Source organism: Heteronotia binoei, chromosome 21 (genome assembly GCF_032191835.1).
Source record: "Heteronotia binoei isolate CCM8104 ecotype False Entrance Well chromosome 21, APGP_CSIRO_Hbin_v1, whole genome shotgun sequence".
Lineage (NCBI taxonomy): Eukaryota > Metazoa > Chordata > Lepidosauria > Squamata > Gekkonidae > Heteronotia > Heteronotia binoei.
Window position 1 is genome coordinate 91,743,750 of NC_083243.1, and position 21,676 is coordinate 91,765,425.

Below are 21,676 nucleotides of genomic sequence, written 5' to 3' on the forward strand. Positions count from 1 at the left end.
CCTAAATTTTTCCTCCAGGACCTCACGACTGCATTTCCCCACATTGTTGGTGCCAACATGCACCACGACCACTGGCTCCTCCCCAGCACTGTCTATCAGCCTATCTACAACACACATAATGTCTGCTACCTTTGCACCAGGCAGGCAAGCCACCATACAGTCAGTACATGGTTTTGCTGTGGCAGGGTGGCTCAGGCTGAGTCAACTGTAGTTGAATCTGACGAAGGCGGAGGTCCTGTACCTAAGTCATGGTGGGCTTGGAACCAAGGTCTTACTACCAACCTTTGATGGGGCACCACTTACACCGGTGCACAAGGTCAAAAGTTCAGGGGTGCTCCTGGATCCCTCTTTAAATACAGAGGCCAAGGTGGCAGCCACTGCCAGATCAGCCTTCTATCATCTGCAGCTGATAAGACTGTTGGTCCCCTACCTCGAACGCAGCGACTTGGCGACAGTGATCCATGCCACAGTCACCTCAGGATTGGATTACTGCAATGTCCTCTACATGGGGCTGCTCTTGTCTCAAACCCGGAAGCTTCAACTAGTGCAGAACGCAGCAGCCAGGTCGTTAATGGGCCTTCCTTTACGGGAACACATTCAACCTGTGCTGAAAACGCTTCACTGGTTTCCTATTGCATACTGGGTTCGTTTCAAGGTGTTGGTCCTCACCTTTAAGGCCCTATATGGCCAGAGGCCTGCATACCTTAGGGACCGTCTTTCCCCATATGTTCCCCAGAGAGAACTTCGGTTTGGATCACAAAATCTACTTATAATCCCCGGCCCTAAGGAGGCCAGGCTCATGACAACTAGAGCCAGAGCCTTCTCTGTAGTGGCTCCACGCTGGTGGAATGAGTTGCCGGAAAAGGTCAGGGCCCTGAAAGAGTTCATACAATTCTGCAGGGCCTGTAAAACGGCACTCTTCCACCAGGCATTTTTAAACTAGACTGCTGGCCACTACAGTCCTAGGTAACTTATGAATCATCCCTTGTAGTCCGCTGTACAGCAGCTGCGAAAAAGACAATTTAAGTTCAGCTTACAGAGAATTGAAAACTAAGATTATAGCACCGAAACATTTTATGTATTTTTTGTTTTTATATTATTTTATGATCTATTGTTTTAATGTATTACTGTGTTTACTCATGCATATGCATGTCTATGTGAGCCGCCCTGAGCCTGCCTAGGCGAGGAGGGCAGGATACAAATGGAATGAAAATAAATAAATAAATAAAAATAAATAAATAGCACAATTCATTGGGCACACAATCTTAGATACTTGTGCTGTATGACTCTGATGTTCATTCATTCCGGGCCACATAGAAGTGGTGTCTTCAGTGGGGGATGACTTTTTTATTGGATGCCCACTGTCTCAGCCAAAGGCCTGGTGGAACAGCTCCATTTTACAAGCCCTGAGAAATGGGAAGAATTCCTGCAAGAGCTTGATCTATGACAGGAACATGTTCCACAAGGCTGGGGCCAAGACAGAAAAAGCCCTAGTCCTTGTCAGGGTGAGGTGGATATCCCTCAGGCTGGGAACAGCCACCAGATCTTGTTAGGCAGAGCACAAGCTCTCCAGGACACATATGGAGAGAGGTAGTCCCTCAGGTATGTCAGTGGTATATACTTTATCTGATCTTGTAGGATTGTAGTTTTAAATAGTCACAAAGCTTCCTGAAGGGGTTTGACCCTTTTTGCCTTTCCTTTCAGTTTCCTCTTTACATACCTCCTCATCTCAGAGAAGTTACTGAACATGTATTGACTCAATTCATGTGTGGTTACTTAAAATCACCTATTATGACAGTTTTATGTCTAGCCGATATCTTTAATTCCTTCATCATTTCATAATCATCCTCTATCTTTTGATCTGGTGGGCAATAACGAACTCCCAGACTTAAGCATCCTTTTGGGCCCACTATTTCGACCCAATGCATTTCTAGAAGCAAATTGAATTCTCTTATCTTCTCAATCTTACTGGACGGTATACCCTCTCTGACATACAGAGCCACCCCGTCTCCAACCCTTTCCTCCCTATCCTTCCAATATAATTTATATCCTGGAGTCATTCCACCAAGTTTCTGAAATACCCACAATCTCTATATTTCCCCCCAACATGAAGCATTCCAACTCTCTGATTTTACCTTGGACACTTATAGCATTTGCATATAAACATCTATAATTTCTCAGGCATGTTAGGCCCACAACCTTCCTCCTCCTGCTGCCTCCAGACTTTGCCAGGCAGTCCAAACTATTTGTCATGGTCTCTCAGTGGAAAACTCTAATCCATTGCCCTGTAGAAAAGTAACAACGAACTTCATCTCTCTGAGATTCGTCATTCCGAAGCAGACATTTCACCTCCTGTTGGCATTCCCCAAGATTTAGTTTAAAAACTGCTCTGCCATGTTTTTGATTTTAAGTGCCAGCAGCCTTTTCTTCTCAGGACAAGTGGCAACTATCTCTTTTGTACCTGCTTGTTCCAAAAAGCATCCCAGTGCCTAACAAACTTGAAGCTTCCTCCCTACACCATTGTCTCATCCATGCATTGAGACTCCTAATTTGTGCCTGTCTCTCCAGCCCTGCACATGGAACAGGTAGCACTTCTGAGAAGGTTACCTTGGAGGTCCTGGCCTTGAGTCTCATGTGTACCAACCTAAATTTTTCCTCCAAGACCTCACAACTCCATTTCCCCACATCGTTGCTGCCAACATGTACATGACCATTGGCTTCTCCACAGTAAACTCTATCAGCCTATCTAGAACACATGTAGTGTCCACTACCTTTGCACCAGACAGGCAACTTACCATAAAGTCAGTACGCAGGTTTGCCACCCAGCTGTCTACTTGTCTAAGGATCAAATCATCATCTACCAAGAGCCCTCCACCCCACCCAGGGATGGTTCTTTGGTGCGGAAGGTTACCTGTTCACCAACTGAAGAAGAGGTCCCTTTTGAGGGCACATTCCCCTTATCCTCAGCATGGTGCCCTATTGCCTCTTGACCCTCATGCTCCCTGGCAACAGCAGGGCTGCCATTTCCAGAGTGGGACACATCTAACAAGTCCTCAAGAGTCTTCTCCAAGTAACTGTCTCTGCTTCTCCAGGTCAGCCACTTCGACCTCAAGGGTGCAAACACATTCCCTGAGAACCAGGACCTCTTTGCACTGAGCATTCACACAAGACTTCTGTCCAGTGGGCAGACAGTCATACATATGACATGCATGCAAAACACTGGATAGCCCCCAACCCCCTGCTAGCATTCTGCCTTCAAAATTACAATTCCCCCTTTAATAACTTTTGTGTTTATGTGACTCTCTTTGTGGAAAGTCTACTTACCTTATTGTGAACACAAGGAGACTATGGCACTGGGTTTCTCACTTGGCTTCCTGGTCCTTCCTGGGCTTCTTTCAGAGCTCCTAGGCCAAGAGCCCTTTAGCTTGCACCTCTGGCAAGGTGCAGCCTTATAAATACAAAGAGGATGGGGCCAGCAGACAGCCCCAGGCAACACAGACACTTCCGATCAGCAACAATCACCTGATGCAATCAGCTACACTCAGCTACAGCCCAGTCAAAACAGACAACAGAAACAGCAGTTCCTCTTCCCCAGCAAGCAAACACAAAAACTCAGACTCACTCCTTCCTCACAGTAGCACTCAGCTAATTCTCCTCAGCAGTTAAGAAAAGGCAGTTAAGAAAAGGCACTCACACCTTCAGCAGTACCCTTTTCCGCTCTCTTTCAGAGCTCAACTGACTGCAGAGGACTGCACTGTTAGAATACCACTTTGGCTTCTATAAAATTAAACTTTTGTTTCTAATTAGTTTGAGTTAAATATGCATACTTTTGTCTCCCTTTTCATATTTGGGGTTAAATTACAGGCCAAATACCACAACTGCTTTGTCCAATATAATCCAAACATGTATAATCCAAATGTATTGAACACTAACCTGAACAAAACTGAAATGTAATATCTAAACAGAAAACTAATACTGTTTATTATTGTTTATATTTAAAGGATTGGGGACAAGTATATGGATCCCAGGAGAAGACACTAGCATGGGCCAGGATAAGATCACTTCTTAATACTTTTAGATTTTTGAGGTTTTTCTGCAGAATCCTAATCCTCTTCTTCCATTTTTTAAATTACTTGATTGTGGCTATCGAACAAAAATCTGAAATGCTGATACAAAAATTACGTTGCCTGGTTTAAAAAAATTAGATTGATAGGAAAATGAGCAATATTAATTACATGAGACATTTAGAATGAAAATATAAAAAGGAAATCTATCTTTGAAGGCTATTTGGGTCTTACAGAACAACCAACAGAGTGGCCCAAAATACAGAGAAATTAAGGGAAAGAAGCAAATAATATTCAAGTCAGCATTGTGTTGTGATTAGAAAGCTGGACTAAGATCTGCGAGTCCTGGGTTTGAATTCCTACTCTACCATGGAAGTTTGCTGGGTGACCTTAGGCTACTCGCATACTCTCTGCCTAAAGGTTTTGAAGATAAAACAGGAGAAAAGAACAATGAAAGTTGCTTTGAGGCCCCACTGGAAAGTAAGATAAGGGTATGAATGAAGTAAATAAATCTGGAGTTGACAATGGTGTTATAGAAGCATGTAATGTTATTGGATCTATAATTACTGCATTAAAATAGTATACTGATGCTTAAAAACATCAGTTTCTGAACTATCCACAGCAGGAGTGTCAATCTTGGTAACTGGAAAAAAGCCCACAGGAAAAAAAGCTCACAGAAAAACCCCACGCTCATAAATGCTCACAGGAAAAAAGCCCACGTGGGAAAAGTCCACACAGAAAAAAAGCCCACATGGAAAAATACCATGTAAAGTACCAAAGATATTTATAATTGTGGATAGCCATTTGCCTCCATTTATGAGAATGAACAGGTATTACCTATGTTTTATGTTGCTGTTTTAGGATTAAAATAAAATATTCACATGCAACCATTTGTGTTGTGATTTTATCAAGTATAATTAAATAATTTTGCTAAGTTATTTGTATATTTGATGGACTGCAGAGGGACCTGGCTTGTCCATGGCTGGCGATTGGGAATAGGTGAGGTAGGTGGCAACCTGGGGCGTCACCTCAGCTATGAAACCCTGCGAGGTCCCTCCCCCCCCCCCCCAAATGCTCTTGGCTTCCCGGGTCACAGACCTAGGAAGCTGAGAGTATCTGGATGGTGCATTGATGGAGCTCCAACACAGGCCCCCTGCTGGTTTGAATGATCCAATAACATGCTTGTGTGTGGACCCAGAGTTGTATATAGTTGGCCCCATTGGCCCTGTTCTCCAATCTTTTAGTGCAGCCCTATACAATGCTGTATCTAATAAAGAACTTCCATTTCTCAACAGTTTTCCTCACTGCATCTACAACCTCACCTCCTCAGTGCATTGAACCCACTATATTATAGGCACCAACAACTGTCAAGAGCTTGGGTGTAATTCTGGAGACTCAGATCACAAATATTGCCAGACTGATGTTTTTCCATTAGCACCAGGTCAGGAAACTGGCCCCCTACCTGTCCCACCCTGATCTAATAACAGCAATCCATGCAACCGTCAATTCCAGATTGGACTACTGTAACTTGCTCTACATGTGCTAAGTCTTGAGACTGATCCAGAAACTCCAGCTGGTACAGAATGGAGCAGCACAGGTCATTACGGAGACACCATGAACAGCACACATTTGATCTGTGCTGTGTAAGCTGCACTGGTTACTAGTTGAACACTGGATCAGGTTCAAGGTTTTGATGCTTACCTTTAAGGCCCTAATGGTATGGGTATTTTCAGGACTGCCTCTCCTGGTAAACCCCCTGATGGGCATTACACGCCGCTGGTAAGAACTTGCTTGTGCTCCCTGGGTCAAGAGATATCTGGTTGTCCTCAATCAGGACCAGAGCTTGTAGTGTTCTGGTCCCAAGCTGGTGGAACTGTTTGCTGAGTAACATCTGTGCCCAACAGGGCTTGATGCAGTTCCGCAGGGCATGTAAGGCATTTGGTTAAGGACAGTAACAGCTTTCATCTGGCTGGCATTTCCTCCCCTTTGCAGGATGATAGTATAACTGGAAATTCAGATTGCTATCTGAGCAAATTTGACTGATATTTTATTGTAATTGTAATGATTTAACCTATATGTTGTTTGTTTATTGTTGTACACAGCCCCAAGCACTGTTTACAGGGAACAAGTAGTATAAAAATCAAATTTAATAAATAATAAAGAAATAATAGAACATATTGAATTAATCATACATAAAATAATCATCATGAGAACAAAACATAATTACTGTAAGTCTTGTCTTTGTTTTACTTTATTTTTGATTTTTTACTGAAAAAGTTAATGAACTTCCATTTCTCAACAGTTTTTCTCACTGCATCTGCAAACATTTTTTCTTGTCCTCTATTTCCCCCAAAATACAGTATTGAAAATAAATTTTTAAAACCCCACAAATTGCATTCGCAAAAACAAAGAAATGACTTTACTGACCAGCGTTAAAAAAAATCCCACACCTGACAAATTACTGACCAAGATGGAAAAAAACTTTTACTGATTTTACTGACCATTTTCCACCCCTGATTGATAAACAACATAGTATAAAGTACAGATACATACTATGCAAGGAGCAACATGCAAGTCATACTTCAATCCAGGATAATGCTGAGTGATACTTTCCAAACACTATACGAAATGATACCAGTGTGAATTATTTCTGCCAGCTAGGTTATGATAGAAATAAAAATGAAAGTTCCAATCTTTCCCAGGGAAACGGCAGTTTAATACATAGAGTGGGAATGTTCTCCAAAACACCTTTCATGGGTGCAGCCAGCAGTTTGAGTAATTTTTGCTGGTTTGATCTCATGCTTTCAGGTTTCACATTAATAGTAAGACCATATGGTTGGGGTTGATCACATGGATGTCACTCGTATTACTGGTTCCCTCCCCTCTTGGCAATATCTAAGTACCATGGGATAAAAGGATGCAATTGGTCCCACCATGCAGTCATGTTATTCATTAGGGTTGCCAGGCCTGACTCAAAAAATATCTGGGGACTTTGGAAGTAGAGCCAGGATACTATAGGAGTGGAGCCAGTAGCAAGGTTGTGACAAGTATGATTGAACTCCAAAGGGAGTTCTGTCCATCACACTTAATGGGACCATGCTCCTTTTAAATTCCTTTCCTTCATGGGAAATAATGGAGAATGGGGGGCACCTTCTTCTGGACTCCCCTGGTCCAATTTTTTTGAAACTTGGGGGGAGGGGGTTGAGGAGAGGCACTAGATGTTATGTTGAAAATTTGGTCCCTCTACCTCAAAAAACAACCCTCCCCCCCAGAGCTCCAGATACCCATGAATCAATTCTCCATTATACTCTAAGGAGACCAGTCTCCAAAGAGTATAATATAGAGTGCCCAGTTGACATTCAACCCCACCCCGGCCTCCAAACCAGGGGATCCCCTGCCCCCAACTGGAGATTTGGTAAACACAAGTGAGACTCACAGATGAAGGTGGAAGGAGATCAAAAGCAACGCTTCCGTGTAAACTGAACAGATTTCTTAAAGGAATAAAGCCAAAAACCATCAAATTAGCAAAGTTTCTAGTTTTATTATTAGTGCAACTATTGAACATAGAAAACCAACGAAACAAAGCAGTAAACTGGAAGAGGACGCAGCCTACTAAGTATCTCAGTCCATAAGTAGTTCAGTCCTTTTTTTCTTACCTGTTGAACTACTTATAGACTGAGATATTTAATAGGCTGCGTCCTCTTCCAGTTTACTGCTTTGTTTTGTTGGTTTTCTACGTTCAATAGTTGCACTAATAAGGAAACTAGATATTTTGCTAATTTGTTTTATGTCTTTATTCCTTTAAGAAATCTGTTCAGACAGTTTAGCATTGTTTTTGATCTCCTTCCCCAACTGGAGATTGGCAACCCTAAAAATTTGCCTTTGAAGTATAGGAATACATCATGCAGAAGCAGATCCAGCACTGCTAGCTGAACACACTTAAGAAAACAAAACTTTATTAGGGTCAAGAAAACAATTGGTGAACATCAAACAATTGTTTGATAAGGAAGGAAGGAAGCCTACACAAAAATATAAGTACTTTATTGTTCCTCTTTGCCAAATCAAGGCATACACTGGGAAGGATTGGCAAGGAATATGACCTCCTGTGGGAACTATTAGCATCTCCGCAGGGAGTTCTAACTCATTCACTGAGGTCCAGTGTTATAGAGGAATGTCTTGCCCAATGCACAAAATTCTAGCAAAACAATAAAATCAGTTGCTACCTTTATGACTGTTCAGCGTAGGCATTTTTTGGCTTGCTTAGTTGCAGAATGATATTGTGTATTATATCAAAAAGGGCATAATACCTTCAGAAGGTTTACATCTAGAGGAATATTACAGATGTTTGAGAATGTTAAACAGTTATAAAGACAAACTATCTCACCTCTGGTGTGACATCCCTTGGTGCAAAACCTGTTCCTCCAGTTGTTAAAATCAAGTTAAGTTCCTTTTCATCACACCAGTCTATCAGAGTCTCCTGAAAAAAGAACAAAATTGTCAGCCTTCCCCTGTTAACAGCTTACTGAAATGCAGCTAAACATTTGTTTTACACTGCAAATCCAAAGCCTTTTAGTATTATAACAATGCAATCTTAGGACAGTTACACTCTGTTCAGAGTAGAGCATTTAAAGGAGCCCAAGAAGTCCAGAATTGCACATCACATGAAAATTACAATAATTTTATCACATAATCTATTTACATAACTGATCTATTAAAATTACTATGGTTTTAACATCTTTTTAGAAATAACCAGATAAACACCATAAGCAAATGCAGTTACACACACTTAGGGGTAATTAAAAAGTTAAAGGATTAAATGGGAAAAGTGCCTTCTGAGAAGAGATTTGAATGGTGGAGAAACTAGTGCCCTGACACAGATATTAAAGTATGAGTACCAGGCAGAAAACAGGCAACAAAGAGAATTATTAAACATATTTAAAAGACAGAACAAGAAATTTTTGGTGACTGGCTGAACTAGGGCTGCCAACCCCCCGGTCCGGGCGGGGAATCTTCCGCCCAGGAGGTTCTCAACCTGCCGGCTCATGTTGAGCCGGTGGGGGGAACCTCCCCGTGAATCACTGGTGCGATGACGTCACCTAGAAGTGATGTCATCAAAATGGTGGCGCCCATTCAGGGCCACTCTAGGCATTTCCGGAAAAACTCTATGGTTTTCCCGGACGCTTTAGACATGTGGGAGGTAAAACTCTATGGTACAATAGGTACCATAGAGTTTTAACCTCCCAAACGGTTACAGCGTGTGGGAAAACCATAGAGTTTTCCGAGAAATGCCTAGAGCAGCCCCACATTGGCACCGCCATTTTCATGATGTCACTTCCGGGTGACGTCATTTCGTTGCGGGGTGCACAACGCACACACGAATGTCCCTCGCTGGGAAATGAAGAGGACTTGGCAACCCTAGGCTGAACTTATGGTGCAAATGTCAGAAGCAGGGATATGATGCTCATCATAAGAGTGGAAGGATTGGGAAGGCTAGATTTGCGAAGGCATGGGGAGAAATGGAAAAAATGAAAAAAAAAGTTTCTTTCTCAGGAACATTCATTCCTCCTTAAAAAAATGGACATTTGGGGCTGCAAGGGGGGAAAAGTCTCATGAAATATTCTCTTTTACAGAATGAATGGAATGCTTTTTTTTAAAGACAAGCCTTTTCTCGCTCAAAAGGTATAGTATGAACAAGTTTGATCACTTTTTGAATTTTTGCAAAGGGAAAATTGGGAAATTTGGGGGACAATGAACCCCCACACACATTTCTGTAATCACTGAAATGAAAGATGAGGTTTTATTCAAAATGTGCAGTATGAAATTTTATACCTGAGACAATCTACATCAAAAACAAAGCTCCCTTTCTTCAAGACCTTCCACTCACAAGTAGCCCTTCCATCTTTTCAGCATTTGGCTTCAGTTTATTAGCCTCAATCCCCTCAAAAAACTTCCCCCAAATACTGGCTCAGGGTGTCTACAGCCTCCTGTCACGTCCCAGCAGGGATCCCAGCTAACTACCACTCTCAGTCATCTCACTGATGGTCTAGTGCTGAGAATTCTTGGAGCCTAAGAATGGGAAGAAAGGGATTATGGTCACCCTGGTCCTATTTCTCACTGGCTAGCTGCTCCTTTCTTGCCGCCTGGAGTTCAGCTGCCTGCTTTCTCTCTGCTTCATCATCCAGACCCTCCCTATATCCTCTTGTCCCTCATTAGCTCCTTCCCACTCTACCATTGCCTGGTCTCCTGTCTGTCAAACCAGGAAGAACTCCATTAACCTGGAGTTCTTCTTTCCCTCCCCTCCTCCACCTACCGCATAGCATCTTTCTGGCCTACCTACATGCAAATGAGGGCACAGCAGCTGTGGGCAAGACTGGGCAGGGTTTGGCCTGTTTAGTGCATGTGGCTGTGCATGGGCTGCCCACCCCCCACACCTCCTGATCTGGGGTCCTGGAAGACCAACTTTCCCTGACTCCTGAGAGCCCAAGCAAGGTTGAAGGCACACCGCCAGTAATTCCCTTCCTGCAGCAGGGTAGGAGTGGCTCCTGGGATGCTGTGATGAGCAGAGTGCTTACCACTGGCTGCTCGCTCCCTGTGGAGTGTGTTGGGCTCACAATGCTCCATGTTGGAGTCGCAGGAGAGAACCCAGATGCCACAGTTGGCTTAATGGGGCCAAGAAGGTCTCTTGTTTGGGCCATAGTTCTGGGGTGCTGGCAGGCTGCTGTTGGGCATTCCATCTGGCTACTTTCCTGTTTGGCATGGGGGAACTTGGATCATTGCTGCCACTGGCCCCAAACACCTTCCTGGATCTGCCAAAACAATAAGAGCTGTGTCATCCACATACTGGTGACAGCCCAGCTCAAATCTCTGAATGACTACACCCCATGGTTTCACATGAATGTTGAAAAGCATAAGGAACTAGATGGAACCTTGTAAACTCCTAAAGGTCAGAGTGCTCAGACTTACACAGCTGCCTGTTGCTGCAATTTGATATTTAGTACACCTGAGGCTCCTATTTCTTATTTCGTTCTATAATACTTTGAATCTTATTCTTGGCTTCTTCCCATTCCATACAAAAATTTTTATCATCTGACATTTTTTTTAAAAAAAATATTTTCTTCTATGCCAGGGGTGTTGAATTCATTTGTTATGAGGGCCAGATCTGACATAAATGAGACCTTGTTTATTTATTTATTTATTTATTTATTTGGGATTTATATCCCGCCCTTCCCACAAGTGGCTCAGGGCGGCTCATGTTGGGCCGGGCCACGTGTGTACCTATTTAAGATTAGGCAGCAGACATATGAACTTTATAAAGGACACAAACACGATTAAAGATTTTAAAAATAAATAAATAAATAAATAAAACATGCGTAAAAGATTAGCACTGTTGGACTTAAAGGTGCTTTCTTTGTATCTCTTCCATGGGATCCAGCGACAAAAGAACCTCTGGCTCTTTCCTTCCTTCCCCAGGGGACCAGGATGGGGAAGAGCCTCAGCCAATAGAAGGAAGAGAGGCTTGGCTCAGTAGTTCTGCTGTACAATTGACAGCCTAGCAAAGCAAGCTCTCCCTTCCCCCCCCCACCCTTCCTCCCCAAGGGAGGAGCCTCAGCTAATGTAGAAAATAGAGACTTTGCTCCTGTGCTACTGAGGAAGCCTTGCAAAGCAAACTGTTATGCAGAAGGAAGCAAATGACAGCCAGTTGCTCAGGGGTCCGATAGGAGTCCTTCAAGGGCCTGATTTGACCCCTGGGCCACATGTTTGACATCTCTGTTCTATGCTAATTGGCAACATTTGAAACAAAAAGCTCAACTTTGATAATATGTTCATTTTAATTGCAGAGATTCTTCCTAACCACATAATTTTCAATTTTTCCCATCTTCACAAAACTTCAGGAATGTTTGCTCAGGTTTTTTTGATAGTTGTTCTTGTTCAGTCACACAGTTGAGTCCAACTCTTTGTGACCCCATGGACAAAGTCACAATAGGCCCTCCTGTCTTCCACCATCCTGCAAAGTCTGCTTAAATTCGTGTTTGTTACATCAGTAACGCTGTACAGCCATTTCATCTTTTGCTGTCTCCTTCTTCTTTTGCCTTCTGTCTTTCCCAGCATCAGCATCAGGGAACAGTCAGGGTTGATTTCCCTTAGGACTGACTGATTGGATCTTCTTGCAGTCCAAGGGACTCTCAAGTTACCATTCTACAAATTATCGTTTTGTCCTGTTACATATATTCCCAAATATTCAATCAGTTTTTAGTTACACCACATTCTGTCATTTTTTCCCTATCTCTTCCTATTCTGCTATCTTAAGTCTTCTTTTTATTCAATTTACATCCAGAATGATTTCCAAATCTAATTATTTGTGCCATTATATATTTTAAATAAATATTTGGTTTTGTTACTGATATTACATCATCCACATAACTTTTCATTTATGTGGATGAACTTTTTCATTCTTAATTTTCCTTTACCCCAGCAATTCTAGGGTAAGAAACCAGAATTTATTGAGCCCTTCAAATTCTCTGTTCATGCTCCCAATAGAAGACTACCACAATAAAAACACAAGAAATAAAAATTATTTTTAACATATTGTATGATGATAAATACTCAGGAAAAATCAAGTCATTTGAAGATATACTTTCAAGATTAGAGAAGACCATGAATACTGAGCTCTAACAAATGTGACTGAATTTGAAACAAAAACAGCACTTACTGCAATGAATATAGAAAATATTACTCCAGCTAGACACAGAAGTTAAAAATGTAAAAGAAAATTGGTATAAAATGTTTTAGACAGCCAATAACTCCAAAGAATATTGAGAAAGCAGACAATTTACAGGTGAACATGACTGCTCACTAGATGCACTATGTGCGTTGTCTCTACTCCACCAAGGATGTTTCTGAGGAAGGGATTTGACACACAGGCTTATCTGGATTCCTTCCAGAATAGCTCTGATAACATCAAGGCCATGGGGAAAGAGAGACATAACCTGCTGGTAACAACAGACCTTTCACTATCCCTTTTGGACTTCCCTTGGCTCTTTCCATAACCCTCCTCATTAGGTCTTGTTTTTTTTTTTCATTTTAATTTCTTCTTTTGCATACAAGTACATTATACAGCAAACTAAGGGAAGCAGTATAATGAAGAGCTATCCCCCCCTTCCATGTTGTCTCATCTCCCTACAACAGTCCTGTTCTGGAAGGGAAATATTTCTCTCTGAATGGCAACAAGATATAAAGAACTCATAAAACTCTTCGAACTCTTTGAATTTGGGGAAATGCTAGATTAATGAGGTTTATCTTCAGATAAACTGTTCAACACAAATGTTAAGATGTTAAGATCTGGCTCTACTTCCAAGATGTCTACCCATCTCTAAGTATTTGATATTGCTAAATGTTTTATTTTTTAAAGACTACTGTGAATAAGTTCCACCCCCCCCCACCCCCCAATGCACAGTAGGATAAGAGCCTGAACTTTTACCTTATAGGACCTGTGGGATTCTCCCCCATGCTTCTTTATCTTTGTGGAAATTTTAGTTTTTTTTTTAACTTATTGACTGTATATATCTTACCCACTCTTACGTGTGCAGACTGGACATTTTCAGGACTGGATCAGATTCATATAAGGAGTAAACTGAACTTTTTACTAGGCAAGGGCACGAAATGAGAAAATCATGGTTTGCGTTAGTTCATGCCTCACGTGATCACCCCAAGTCGAAGGTTTATTTTGGAATTTATCCAGTTGCCTGAACTGGTTCATGGTCCATTGTTTTGTTTGGTTCAGGAGGTGTAGAACCCACTGGGAGTCTTCAGCAGACTCTATTCCACTCGCCCTCCAAGTCTGGTGAAGATTGGATTTAGAATGTCCAAGTTATAGCCCCCTCAAAGCAGGTGCCCCCAGGAAAGCTCAGCTTCACCTCTCACAATTAAAACTTAACTCTTCTCTCTTTGTGCTACAGTGCAAAGTGAAAGCAGTGGAACATATTAGTTGTATACTGCCCTGGAACATACTAGTTGTATTTGCACACAAGAAAATAAGAGATTTAAAACTGAATAAACACAGACACATCCCCACTTATAGTTTCTGATAAGGAGATACAAATTTCCCAATATTTACCTACATCTGTATCTGAGAAAAGAACAGATATTAATATCCTCATGCAAATCATACGAAAGAAAGGAATAAGATACCACTAGAGAATCCCATTCCCCCTGGAGAGCCAGTTTGGTGTAGTGGTTAAGTGTGTGGACTCTTATCTGGGAGAACCGGGTTTGATTCCCCACTCCTCCACTTGCACCTGCTAGCATGGCCTTGGGTCAGCCATAGCTCTGGCAGAGGTTGTCCTTGAAAGGGCAGCTGCTGTGAGAGCCCCCTCCAGCCCCACCCACCTCACAGGGTGTCTGTTGTGGGGGAGGAAGGTAAAGGAGATTGTGAGCCACTCTGAGACTCTTCGGAGTGGAGGGCGGGATATAAATCCAATATCTTCTTCTTCTTTATCTACAGGCAAAAGTGTAATTTTGACAAATCAACAGGCCAGGCTTCTAGCAAAAAAAGTGACAGGGAAAGAACTAGAGGAATTGGAAGAATCAAGAAAAGAAAAAGAAAACTTAAAAAAGACAAACATGACAAAGCCACAGCTTTTTGTCAAAAATGGATACTATGAAGGTCTTATCAGTTAATACCAATGGCTTAAACTCTCCTTCCAAGCGATCAAAGACATTTAATTTGTTAAAAGAACAAAATTTATCTATAATTTGTATGCAAGAGACTCATATCAAAAAGGTACACGAGAAAAAGTTAAATAACAAGAAACTGGTCAAAGCATATGCAGCTTCATCTGCTGAGAAGAAAAAAACTGTGATTCATGTAACTGATCAATGCTTAAGTGTAACAGAAAAGTGAAAAGACCCTGAGGGAAAATATATCTTGTTAAAAATAAGATCTCCAGAAGATAAAATCCTTACAACTGGCTTCACTCTATGCCCCAAATAATGGAAGAGAAAAATTCTATGAAATGTTTTTTCAAACACACTTGGATTTTCAAGAGGGAAGAATTCTAATCTTTGGTGACATGTATGGAGTACTAAATTCAAAAAAGGATAATTTCAAAAAGTCTAAAGGAGGAAAACTACTTAAGGATCTTTTCATCTATATGCAAAATGCAGAACTTAGAAGCTTTATGAGGAACCCTCAAAACTCATGTAAGACACTATACCTTCATTTTAGCCAAACAACAGACACAGTCAATAATTGACATGTCCTAGACATCTAAGATTTTACTCACAAAATCTAGTTGGAAAAAATTGCTTAACATAATTCACTATTGGTTACATGGCTCTGTAACAAGAAGATTGAGAATGAACAGTAATATCTTGCTGCAGATATAGAAGAATTTTTTTAAACTGAACATCAGTTTAAATCCTTAAACTGAAAGGATCTTTCTGTGACAAATATTTGGGAAGCAACTAAATCATATAAAAGAAGAAAGGTAATTGCCCTTGCCATTAAGAAAAGGAGGAAAAGATTGGTACAATTTTTTTAAAAAATGAGAAAAATCAGACCTTAGAAGGCCAGGATAAAAATCTTTAAAGAAAATAGTTTTAGCAAAAATCAGACATTTAAGAAATCAGTTGGATAGGCTTCAAACTAAAGAAATGCAGGAAAAAACTGAGTTTTGTAAAACATGCAAACAAATGGGGAAAATACCTTGAATACTGACTACATAAAAAAATTGAAAGGTGAAAATTACAGAAAAAAGATGGCATCAGCTATGCAGAGAAAGAAATTCAAGAACACTCTGAATTATTAATTTTATTTATGGATTTATAAGAACATAACAACATAAGAGAAGTCATGTTGGATCAGGCCAATAGCCCATCCAGTCCAACACTCTGTGTCACACAATGGCCAAAACAAAACAAAGTGCCACCAGGAGGTCCACCAGTAGTGTCAGGACACTAGAAGCCCTCCCACTGTGCCCCCCCAAGCACCCAGAGTTCCAACAATACACTGTGGCTAATAGCCACTGATGGACCTCTGCTTCATATGTTTAGCCAATCAAGCTGTCTATGCTTGTAGCCACCACCACCTCCTGTGGCTGTGAATTCCATGTGCTAATAACCCTTGGCGTGAAGAAGTACTTCCTTTTATCAGTTCTAACCAGACAGCTAAGCAATTTCATTAAATGTCCACGAGTTCTTGTATTGTGAGAAAGGGAGAAAACTACTTCTTTCTATACCTTATCTATCCCATGCATAATCTTGTAAACATCTATCATGTCACCCCGCAGTCGACGTTTCTCCAAGCTCCAGAGCGCCGTTTAAACTTTATACATAAGGAAAGTGTTCCAGCCCTTTAATCATTCTAGTTGCCCTTTTCTGCACTTTTCCCAATGCTATCTTTTTTAAGGTGCGGTGACCAGAATTGTACACAGTATTCCAAATGATGCCACACCATCGATTTATAAAGGGGCATTATGATAATGGCTGATTTGTTTTCAATTCCCTTCCTAATAATTCCCAGCATGGCGCTGGCCTTTTTTATTGCTATCACACACCGTCTCATCATTTTCACTGCGTTATCTACCATGACCCCAAGATCTCTCTTGGTCAGTCTCTGCCAGTTTACACCCCATCAACTTGTATTTATAGTTAGGATTTTTGGTCCCAATGTGCATTACTTTGCACTTGGCCACGTCGAACCTCATTTGCCACATTGACGCCCACTCGCCCAGCCTCAACAGATCTCTTTGGAGTGTCTCACAATCCTCTCTGGTTCTCATCACCCTGAACAATTTAGTGTCATCTGCAAACTTAGCCACTTAACTGCTTACTCCCAACTCCAAAAAATTAATGAACAAGTTAAAAAGCATTGGACCCAGTACTGAGCCCTGCGGCACCCCACTGCTTACCATCCTTCACTGAGAAAATTGCCATTTTATACTCGTTCCTATTAATTAGTTTTTGATCCACAAGAGAACTTGTCCTTTTACTCCATGACTCTCAAGCTTACTAAGGAGCCTTTGATGAGGAAAGGTATCAAAAGTTTTCTGGAAGTCAAGATAAACAACATCTATTGGGTCCCCTTTGTCCACATGTTTGTTCACCCCCTCAAAGAACTGTAACAGGTTAGTGAGACAAGATCTTCCCTTACAGAACCCATGCTGAGTCTTCCTCAATAACTTGTGTTCATAAATATGCTTATTAATTCTCTCTTTAATAATGGTTTCCACCAACTTTCCCGGTATTGAAGTCAGACTGACTGGCCTATAATTTCCTGGATCTCCTTTGCAACCTGTCCCTAATGTTTTAAATGGTTTAAATGTCTTAAAATTTTAAATTTATTAATTATTTTAACTGTTTTTATGCTTTAATTCTATTTATGTGAAACTTTGTGTTGTGAGCCGCCCTGAGCCACTTGTTGGGAAGGGCGGGATATAAATCATAAAATAAATAAATAAACAAACAAACAAACAAACAAACCCTTTTTAAAGATTTGCACCCTTCCAGTCCTGAGGAACGGAGGCAGATTTCAATTAAAGATTACATATTTTTGTCAGGAGATCCACAATTTAGCCTTTGAGTACTTTCAGAACTCTTGGATGTATGCCATCCGGGCCTGGTGGCTTATCAGTTTTTAATTTGTCTATCAGTTGTAGGACCTCCTCTTGTCACCTCAATCTGACTCAGGTCTTTCAACACCCCTTCCAAAATTAGCGGTTCTGGAGTGGGCAAACACTTCCACAGTGAAGATGGAGGCAAAAAATGCATTCAGCTTCTCAGCCAATTCCGTATCATCCTGTCAATAATCCTTTTACCCCTTGGTCAACCAAGGGTCCCACTGCCTCCCTGGCTGGTTTCCTGCTTCTAATGTATTTGAAGAAAGTTTTTTTGTTGGACTTTTGTGTTTTTGCAATATGCTCCTCATAGTCCCTTTTTGCCTGCCTGATCACAGTCTTGCATTTGATTTGCCACAGCCTCTGGTCCCTTTTACTAACCTCACTTGGACTAGCTTTCCACTGCTTAAAGGAATCCTTCTTACCTTTTATAGTTTCCATTACTTTGTTTGTTAACTATGCAGGCTTTTTAAAATACCTATTTGTGCCTTTTCTGATTTGTGGTATATATTTTATCTGAACTTCTAAGATTATAGTTTTAAATAGCCTCCAAGCTTCCCCAAGGGTTTTGACCCTATTTACCTTTCCTTTCAGTTTCCTCTTCACATGCCTCCTCATCTCAGAAAATTTACCCCTTCTAGCGTTAAAAGTGGTTGTGTGGGTCTTTTGGGGCAACTCCCTATTTATACAAACTGTGAAATCAATAACATTATGGTCACTGCTCCCAAGCGGTGCAATCAGTTTAACATTTCTCACCAGGTCTTGAGCATTACTTAGGACAAAATCCAGGACCGCTGCACCCCTAGTAAGTTCTGTGACCATCTACTCCATAGCACAGTCATTGGGAGTGTCTAGAAACGCAATCTCTTTCTCCGGACCAGAACACATATTGACTCAATCAATCTGTGGGTAGTTAAAATCACCTATTATGACACAGTTTTAACATTTATATTCCACCCTCCCCAAAAATGGGCTCAGGGCAGATCACAGATAATAATTAGGCCATTTGGTGAACATAATTGATAAATAATTAAAATGCATTTTGTAATTTAAAACAGTAGCACGATTCATTGTGCATACAATCTCAGATACTTGTGCTGCTGGACTCTGATGTTCATTCATTCCAGGCCACATACAAGTGGTGTCTTAAATGCGGGATGACTTTTTTATTGGATGCCCACTACCTCAGCCAAAGGCCTGATGGAAAAGCTATACTTTACAGGCCCTGAGAAATGGCAAGAATTCCTGCAGGAGCTTGATCTATGACAGGAACATGTCCCACAAGGCTGGGGCCAGAATAGAAAAAAGCCCTAGTTCTGGTCAGGGTGAGGTAGATATCCCTCAGGCTGGGAACAGAGCACAAAGCTCTCCATGGCACATATGGAGAGAAGTAGTCCCCTCAGGTATGTCTGTCCCAGGCCGTGCAAGGCTTTGAAGGCCAATACCAGCACCTTGAAGTGGATCCGGTACTCTATCAGAAGCCAGTGCAATCGGCACAATTGCAGCTGAATGTGTGCTTGCATAGGCAGTGCCGTCAGCAGGCGTATAACCGAATTTTGCATCAGCTGAAGTTTCTGGATCGATTGCAAGGGCAAGCCTCCATAGAACAAGTTGTAGTAATCAAGTCCAGAAGTGACCACTGCATAGGTCACTGTAGCCAAGTCCTGAGGGGAGAGGTACAGGTCCAGTTACCTGACCTGCCAAAGATGATAAAAGGCAGACCTGGCATTTGCTATGACCTGGGTCTACATGGAGAGCAAGACATCCAGGAGACATCCAGGAGGTGGCGAAGACTGACCAATAGAGAGATCTTGGGGTTGTGGTGGATTATAGACAAAAAATATGTTGAGAAAGTGTGAGACTGCAATAAAAAAAGGCAATGCAATGTTGGGTATTATTAGGAAGGAAGCTGAAAACAAATCAGCCAGTAATAATGCATACATTGATGGTGCAGCCTCATTTGTAACACTGTGTACAATTCTGGTCACCGCACCTCAAAAAAGACATTATAGTATTGGAAAAGGTTCAGAAAAGGGCAACTAGAATGATTAAAGGGTTGAAACACTTTCCCTATGAAGAAAGGTTAAAACGCTCTATAGCTTGGGAAAATGTCAACTGAGGAGTTTTCAAGATTATGCATGGTATAGAGAAGGTATAGAAAGAAAAACAGGTTTCCTGTCTGTAACTGATGATCTTCGAGTGGTCATCTGTGCAGTCACACCGATGGGAGAAGACACCCGCGCCCATCACGACCGGTAAACTTCAAAGCTGCGGATTTCCGCGCCCATGTCCCAGTGTGCATGCCCACTGAGACGGGAGCGGACATCCCGCCAGTTCCTTCTGGCCACTGTGTGAGCCCCCCAGATGGACCGGCAGCGGAGGGGAAGGAGCGCGGATAGTGTGACTGCACAGATGACCACTTGAAGATCATCAGTTACAGGTAGGAAACCTGTTTATCTTCTTCGTGGTCTCTGTGCATCACACCGATGGGAGATTAGCAAGCCAAGGCCTACCTGGCGGAGGGCGCGACGGTCCATCAGGAGGAAACGGATTGAAGTACAGCACGGCCCACCGAGGAGTCCTGGCATCGCCTCAGGTCCAGCACATAGTGCGACATGAAGGTATGTGCCGACGCCCACGCGGCAGCAGATGTCCTGGAGCGGGACCCCTTTCATAAACGCTGCCAAGGTTGCCATTGCCCGCGTGGAGTGGGCCCGAACCGGCCCTGGTAGCGGCATCTTGCGCAGGAGATAACAAAGCCGGATGGTTTCTGTAATCCACCTGGAAAACCTCTGGGACGATATCCACTGACCTCGCGATGCAGTCGCGTACAACACGAACAGCCGAGGGTCCTTCGAGACCCCTTCGTACAATGCAGGTAGAAGGAAAATGCCCTCTTCACATCCAAGGCATGTAACCTGCGCTCAGACTCCGTAGCCGGGTTAGGGAAGTAGACCGGCAGAGAAATCTCGGCATTGAGATGAAACGAAGAGATCACCTTGGCAAGAAGGTGATGTCAGGGCAAAGCACCACCCCTTCAGGAGTGAAGGTCAGATAAGGGGCGTCACAACGGAGCGCCGCCAGCTCTCCCACTCGCCTGGCAGGTGTCACGGCCACCAGGAATGCTGTCTTCCAAGCCAGAAGCTGGGGGGAAGAGGTAGCCATTGGTTCGAACGGCTTCCCGGTCAGCGCCTTCAGAACCAGGGCCAAGTCCCAGGCTGGGGCAGGCACCCGAACCGCAGGATACAGCCTGGCTATCCCCTTGAGAAATCTCTTGGTGTCCGGGTGAGCAAAAACGGGATGCTCCGACGAAATGGCTGCCAGGTAAACCCGTACAGAGGGCACTGTTAGATCCCTGTCCAGCAGGGAGAGCATGAAGTCAAAAATCACGGGCAAGCCCTCCTGATGCGGGACAACCCCTGCGGTCTCAGCAAACTGAGCCCACTTATACAAATAGGACCTCCGCATGGAAGGTTTCCTGCAGTTCAACATGACGAATCGCGCCCTCTCAGATAACTGCGAGCCTCCAAGCGCCACGCAGTCAGCTTCAAGTGTGGAACATCGTGGTGCAGGACCTGCCCCCGATGGGAAAGCAGGAGGTCCGGAACCTGCGGAACGTGATGGAAGCTCCCCGCGGCTAGGCGTAGGACCAGCGGGAACCACTGCTGCCTTGGCCACCACGGCGTTATAAGAATGCCCACTGGTTGGCCCCTCAGAATCTTTTGCACCACCCTGGTGATCAGGGGAATAGAGAGAAAAAGGTACACGCTGTGGTAGTTCCACGGGGCAAGGAGTCCGTCCCCCAGAGACCCGGGGTCTGCCCCCCCCGCTGCAGAACAGTTCACACTTCCTGTTGTTTCGCGTTGCGAAAACGTCAAGATCTGGCGTCCCCCAGCGCTGGAAGATTAGCTGCAGATACTCCCAATTGAGCTCCCACTCGTGAAGCGACGCTCCTCCTCGGCTGAGGAAGTCTGCCCGGACATTCTGCTCCCCCGGCAG

General features: G+C 42.8%; 1 protein-coding gene across 15 annotated transcripts in view; it reads right to left on the bottom strand.

Moving 5' to 3' along the window:
• LOC132589015 (gephyrin) overlaps positions 1 to 21,676 on the bottom strand; it is a 680,040-nt gene that overhangs the window by 430,850 nt on the left and 227,514 nt on the right. For all 15 annotated transcript variants that reach the window (XM_060261532.1, XM_060261538.1, XM_060261529.1 and 12 more), the window contains one exon: positions 8,449 to 8,541. In XM_060261532.1, coding sequence (XP_060117515.1) covers positions 8,449 to 8,541 — 93 coding nt within the window. The remainder of the gene's footprint in view (positions 1 to 8,448; positions 8,542 to 21,676) is intronic.